At 38.4% G+C, this 6,950-nt stretch overlaps 1 protein-coding gene across 1 annotated transcript in view; it reads left to right on the forward strand.

Annotated features, from left to right (window-relative positions):
• Positions 1-6,558, forward strand: part of LOC119576819 (immediate early response 3-interacting protein 1-like) — a 7,317-nt gene extending 759 nt beyond the window's left edge. The window contains exons 2-3 of the mRNA XM_037924467.1: positions 2,423-2,524; positions 6,428-6,558. Coding sequence (XP_037780395.1) covers positions 2,423-2,524; positions 6,428-6,483 — 158 coding nt within the window. The 3' untranslated portion in view covers positions 6,484-6,558. The remainder of the gene's footprint in view (positions 1-2,422; positions 2,525-6,427) is intronic.
• Positions 6,559-6,950: the final 392 nt, after the last annotated feature.

Raw genomic sequence — 6,950 nt, forward strand, 5'->3', positions numbered from 1 at the left:
CCCAAAAGATTTATTAATTAAACTAAACCATACTAGGTTGTCTCATCAATGTCAACCCATTTCAGTAACATAGAAACAGTGTAAGAATAAAATGTGCATTACTAATGTTACATAATGCTAAGCAATAATCCTATAACAATGACCCCATGCATTTTTGGACAAACTGAAAATTTAAATGCCCAAGTTACAACTTTTGCTAATAACTTGCCCATGCATGTAAGATGTCTTCCAGTCTGGTATGCTACAAGGTGAACTTTTCGTATAATGGACAGAAGGACAAAATTTTAAGACTCGTACATAACATTTATTTTACAAGATATTAAAAGAAAGTTGTACAAAGTGATATACTTCGGTATACTTTTATGTACTGACTGCACCAAGATACGGGAAAGCGAATTACACTATCATAAAATACACAGTAATACGTGAAATAATCTGTGGAGGCAAAGAATAAGGTATAGTTTGGTTTCATGCAGCCATATGTGCCTGTAGTGGATAGAAGGACAAAATATGACACTTTTCATCAATGGCATTTCTTCACAAGTTGATTATAAGAAAGTTGTACAACACCTAATGCTTTGCTATACTTTTACACAAAAGTGTAATGACTCCGTTGAAAGAAAGAGAAATACTACACTCACTGATAAGTGAAATAATCTGCGCAGGCAATGTAAAATGTCAGAAATCAAGAAAATGGGTTGCAGCTCATGCCATTTGGAGAATAAGGCCACAGTGATTAGGTGGGGTCTAGGGAAATATGGCGATTAGATGGGGGTCTGGGGCTGATACCCAGGGGCTAGTAAGGTTTTTGGTTAATACAGTGATGTTTGTGGATTTCCTAAGAATGGCTTTGTAAAAAAATGATCAATACTTTTATTTATATCATTTTTTATGAAAAAAAAAAAAAAAAAAAAAAAAAAAAAAAAAAAAAAACGAGATTCAAGCATATTAGAATGTGAATAATTGAAACAAGGAATAACAAAAGCAAGGTTGGATGGCTGTGTGTGAGACTGAAAAATTACGAAGAATGAATCAGAAATTAAGATAATTGGTCCTGACACAAGACATGCATTCATAGTGACTAAGTGAGGGTTCTGGAGCAGGACCCCCAGTAGGAAAATTCAATGATCATGTGGGATGCTGGGGGTGAAGCCCCTGGGTCAGGAAGCTTTTTGGTTCATATAGCTATGTTTGAGGATTCCTAAGAGTGGCCGAAGTAATAAGTATATAGTCTCTTAGCAGTACGGTCATGTAAATGTTTGAATAGCTGTGTAGAGAAAAAAAATACCCACATCTTAAAATGCATCAAATTTGGTATTGGAGGACTCCTCACATGGATTTATAATAGTATTAGTCAGCACTAGGCAACAATAGCATCAATACATGACCTGATAGTTGGGGAGGGCATGATGTATCATGGGAATGGATTATATGGTAGCTCTTTACACTCGCCAGAGACTAAGTACCCAACTCCACGTTACAAAATGTATTCAATAATCTAAGTTGCCTTGACTGGGGTGTCTTGACTGTCCAAGGGGAGAACTGATGGGGGCTCTGCCTCTAGTTGTGGCATTATTTTTTTGTGTCTGCAGATTATTTCTTGCACTGATGACTACAACACTTTTGCCATCTACAAGAAAATCTTCAATTTGCTCTGACTTTTTGCTTCCCTACCATAAAGATTAACCTATGAGACTATATATATATATATATATATATATATATATATATATATTATATATATATATATATATATTATATATATATATATATATATATTATATAATATATATATATTATATATATATATGTATATATATATTATATATATATATTTATATATATATATAATTTTTGTTGTTGTTGTTGCTGTTTTGAGTTCTGCCAGTGTAATCTGAACATTTATTTAACTTTTCTAAAATATGGTACGTGAATCACTGCATTGACTCATTGATTGGATGAAGTTTCAAGTCAAAACACTATCTAGAATTGATGAAATTAATATGAAGACTTTTCTGGGTTCATTTTAATATGAAAGCTGCTCAGGGATAGAGAAAAACAAAAGCTTTAGTCTTGAACATAGAAAGGGACCATATTTGATATTAAAGATAATATTCAGAGCAGATAAGCCCATAGTCACATATCGGAGTCTGGATTTTTGAATTCCAATGCAATGAATGCGGAAGGAACATTCAAACAAGACTAATTAGGAAGAACTATATTAATAGATGAAGAATGAACCAGTTAGTAGAGAATATCAGCATGTAGTGTAACAAAAATAATGACACAGATATTTAAGTAATCATACATTTCTAGTTTTTTTTTATTTTTTTTTTTATGTTGCCTAGTTTTGTCTGGTCTTCATCATTGTCTTTGTCTTGCCTTATTGAGTTCATGGGAAAACTTTATTTCACTTCAACAGTTCCTGGCTGGGGTGGCTCCCAAGTACATGGCTTTGGTGAAGAACCAGGAATGAAGACCCAGATTTTCCACTTCATTCGCTCAGTCAAAACAGTGATGAAATGTAAGTATTTTTTTTGTTGGTGAGATTTGTGAACAGTTTTCATTGTATATTAGTCATCTAACTACTGATGTACCCCCTCCCCCCCTCCCCCAATCCCATGCCCTTTGTTCCCAGGGGGGGGTCGGTGCTTAAGGAGACGGAAACTGGGATCCAATACTGGCAATTACCCCTGCCTTGGGCCTCAGCCCTCAAGACAACTAATTTTTCACTTTCTTTTCTTCCCCTTATAATTTCCTTTTTTCTAACCCTTTCTACTATCCACCTCCTAAGATGTGAGAGCCATGTTGATATAATGAACTTTGTGCCATTCATGAACGGCTTGGAGGAACCGTGGACATGGTCTTCCCTTCTTTAGCTGTCTAGCCAATACCCTTCAAGTGGGCCCTAAAGGGTGGACTGTTTCTCTCCCCAACATACTCCAGACTTACCATGGCCAGTAATGAATATTTTGCGCCCTTATTAGGGTCACTGAGGCTTGCCCATTTATCAGCTCGCCCCACAGATTTAGATTCCCCCAATTCTCTGACCCCAGGCTCTCCTTTGACCACAACTCTGAACTACTCTGCTACTACTGCCCCCTCATGAATACTGTCATCTCAGTCCAGTGCAAATCATCTATCCAGGCCATTACTCAACCTCCAGAAAACATTCTTCCTCTCCCAGCATCCTTGACTTCATCTCCTCCATCCCCACAGCTTCTCTTTCATCTACTACCCCCTCTTCCCTTATTCCTATTGCAGCCTTATTGTTCACCTCTCCACAGTACTACCTCTCTCAACACTACTCCCTCTTCTACACGTCCTTGACCTTCTACTACCCCGACCTACAAACCTTTTGAATGCTCTGGTTAGCCCAGCTGAATGGGAGCTATTTTTTGTGATCCCCTTTACAGTCCCATATTCTAACAACACTCTCCTTTTCCACTAAGCCTCCAAGCACTAGTAGGCAAAGTCCTTCCACATTCACCCTGATCTTTCCTACCTTGTCACACTTGCATCCAAATCCCAAGCCAAAGCATTATCATCCCTACTCTACTTAACCCTTTCCCGACGAGTAGTATTCATAGTGGCCCAGGGCCCCGCTGCCGGGGGCTTATATCGTCTCCCCAGCATGCACGACCGCTCATGCTAAATACCAGCATCCCTTGCTGTTTCTTCGTAATACTACATAAGTTGTATTTTCAGTTATCATTATTTTCTAGAGTCCTTATTTGCCATATTTCCTGATAAATCAAAACTGAAGGATATTTTTGTTGTTATATAGACTCCATAGTTGATCATTATTCGCTCTATAGTCTGAATAAAATAAGCAGTGTGTGGCATCATGGAGTTGAAATCATAGTTTTTTTTTTATAGTAAAAATGAGAAAGTGTTAAAAACGACTTAATCACATTTTCAGTGTCAGAAAAATAATAGTTTGCCATGATTGTAAAAAAAAAAAAACATGGCATGTCCATACATACACCTTGGCATGTACGTACATGCAGATAGTCCAGCCATGCCATGGCATTTACGTACATGCCACCCGTTGGCAAAGGGCTAACTGGCAAACCCATTCTTGCCCAGCCTCATCCCTCCCTCAATACTTGTACTTGAACAATCTCCATCTCCTTAAGAAGCTGCCTTATCTATGACAAGGATTAGTCAGATTGTGGAGACCTACTTGTCTGCCTCTCAAACTCTGATGTAGTATTAGTGCAATGCTACACCATTCCCCCTAGAGGCTACCATAAGTCCTCCACCAATATTACCAAAATTACTTTCCATAGACATGACCTCCCTTTAATGTTTACATTGGTCAAGAATCGTTCCCTGTCTGACCATATCAACCTTCCCCCTGTCAGTGTCAGAATTGTTGGTGTCGGGGCCATTCTGCCAAACACTGCTGTTCCACAGCCCAATACCCACTGTGTGCCCAACCTGGTCAGGATCAATCAAACTGCTCTACACAATCACACACCTATGCCAGTTGTGGTGGCTCCCATACTGTATTTTTAGGAGTTGCCCTACCTGCAAGTTTGAGTCTTGAGGTGGCAATTTTCAGATTCAGTCTTGGCCTAACTTTACATGAGGCCAGACAGGAAGCATGCAGACAAGGATTATCAGTTCCTCCCAACACCAGTACTGTCCTTCACTATGCCCCTTCCTCTCCCTCCCCAAAGGTTTTTACATCTCCCCCAGTATCTCTTCAGCATCCCACTTCTACCCCCTCCCTCTCCCAGTCAAATTTGTTTGCCATTCTAAACCCAGACACTCCAGTCTCTACTTCCCTGGTATCCTTCTTCCTCCTTGCCCAACTTATCGCACAAGACAAGCTAAATGTTCCATCCCATCTGCTCCTATCGCATCTTCACCTCCACCTCTCTCTGCCCCTCAGAAACTCTCAAAGACATTCAAAACTATCTAATCATGACCTAAGATAACATGACTACACCTCATTCATCCTCCAATCTCTCCGCTCCCATTCCTTGTGCACTCAAAGTAACTACTAACAACAGTCATCCTCCTACTCATGTTCCCCCTACACCTACACCCCTTCCTCCTACTCATGTTCCCCCTACACCTACACCCCTTCCTCCTACTCATGTTCCCCCTACACCTACACCCCTTCCTCCTACTCATGTTCCCCCTACACCTACACCCCTTCCTCCTACTCATGTTCCCCCTACACCTACACCACCCCTTCCTCCTACTCATGTTCCCCCTACACCTACACCCCTTCCTCCTACTCATGTTCCCCCCTACACTACACCCCTTCCTCCTACTCATGTTCCCCTACACCTACACCCCTTCCTCCTACTCTGTTCCCCTTACACCTACACCCCTTCCTCCTACTCATGTTCCCCCTACACCTACACCCCTTCCTCCTACTCATGTTCCCCCTACACCTACACCCCTTCCTCCTACTCATGTTCCCCCTACACCTACACCCCTTCCTCCTACTCCAACACACCCCATTCTCCCCTGCTTCAGCTACATCATCCCCCCTTCTCTGGAATCCTTCCCTCCTGACATTTTTTCCTGAAACTCTGATTTAATCGCCCTTAAACCCCTTCCTACTTTTGCTAATCCCAACTTTTTCTCTCTCTGTATCTCTCTTTATCTCTCTATCTCTCTTTTTCTCTCTCTTTATCTTGCTCTTTTTCTCTCTCTCTTTCTCTTTTTCTTTCTCTTTTTCTCTCTCTCTCTCTTTCTCTCTCTTTTTTTTTTCTCTCTCTTTTGCTCTCTTCCTCTTTTTCTCTCTTTTTCTCTTCCTCTTTTTCTCTCTTTTTCTCTCTTCCTCTTTTTCTCTCTTTCTTTTTTTCTCTCTTTTCTCTTTTTCTCTCTCTCTTTATCTCTGTTTCTCTCTCTTATCTCTCTTTTTCTCTCTCTTTATCTCCCTTTTCCTCTTTTTCTCTCTTATCTCTCTTTTCCTCTCTTTATCTCTTTGTATCTCTCCTTATCTCTCTTTTTTCTCTCTTTATCTCTCTTTTTCTCTCTCTTCTCTTTATCTCTCTTTTTCTCTCTCTCCTCTCTCTTTTTCTCTCTCTCCTCTCTCTTTATCTCTCTTTATCTCTCTTTTCTCCTCTCTTTATCTCTCTTTTTCCCTATCTCTCTCTTTTTCTTTTTCTCTCCCTCCTTATCTCTCTTTTTCTCTCTCTTTATCTCTCTGTCTCTGTATCTTTCTCTTTTTCTTATTAATGTATATGATTAGTGGTCTTTATATTTATTGCTTGTTAATCTCTCTTATTCACTTTGTCATCTATAGTTTTAGAATAATTTTTCATTGTATATAACCATTTACCTGATTATATGAATATTTGAATTTAATATTAATTTCCATATAATAGCATTAAAGTAAGGTTTATTATGACCTTAACTTGCACAAATAAGTTGTTTAATAATCCTTTCATTTTCCTTACAGATCCGCTGATACCTGTCAACGTTTTTGTCATTGTGTTTAAACTGATATTTGGCTGAAAAATGTCCTCTGGTTCATTAATAAAATCACTGTGATGTCATTTTTGTAATGACTAGTAAATATTAAGTTTTTTTTTTTATGTGTTTGATTATCCTGATTTTAAGATGGTGGTTTTGTTTTGTGAGAAAGGCATGTGCAAATCAGTAATGTCATTGGCGAGATTAATTGTTTTTGTTCCACGTCTAATTTTATCTGAAGAAGAATCCGTTCTTGTTGAAACCTTAGCGAACAACTTAAAATGAACTTCTTTGTTAATATTATTATTATTATCATTATTATTATTATTTACATTTTCCATTGTGTTGGAAATGCAACCACTAGCAACACATAAATCACAATGATTTGTTTGTATCACCTTATCCAGAACTGTTATTTTGGTATTGCATTATATAATGATTTGTAATTTTGATTTCAAAGGGGGAGGTTAATAATTGTTAAATATGTGAAAAAGATTAAAATAATAATA

The sequence above is a fragment of the Penaeus monodon genome, chromosome 9, assembly GCF_015228065.2.
Source record: "Penaeus monodon isolate SGIC_2016 chromosome 9, NSTDA_Pmon_1, whole genome shotgun sequence".
NCBI classification, from domain to species: domain Eukaryota; kingdom Metazoa; phylum Arthropoda; class Malacostraca; order Decapoda; family Penaeidae; genus Penaeus; species Penaeus monodon.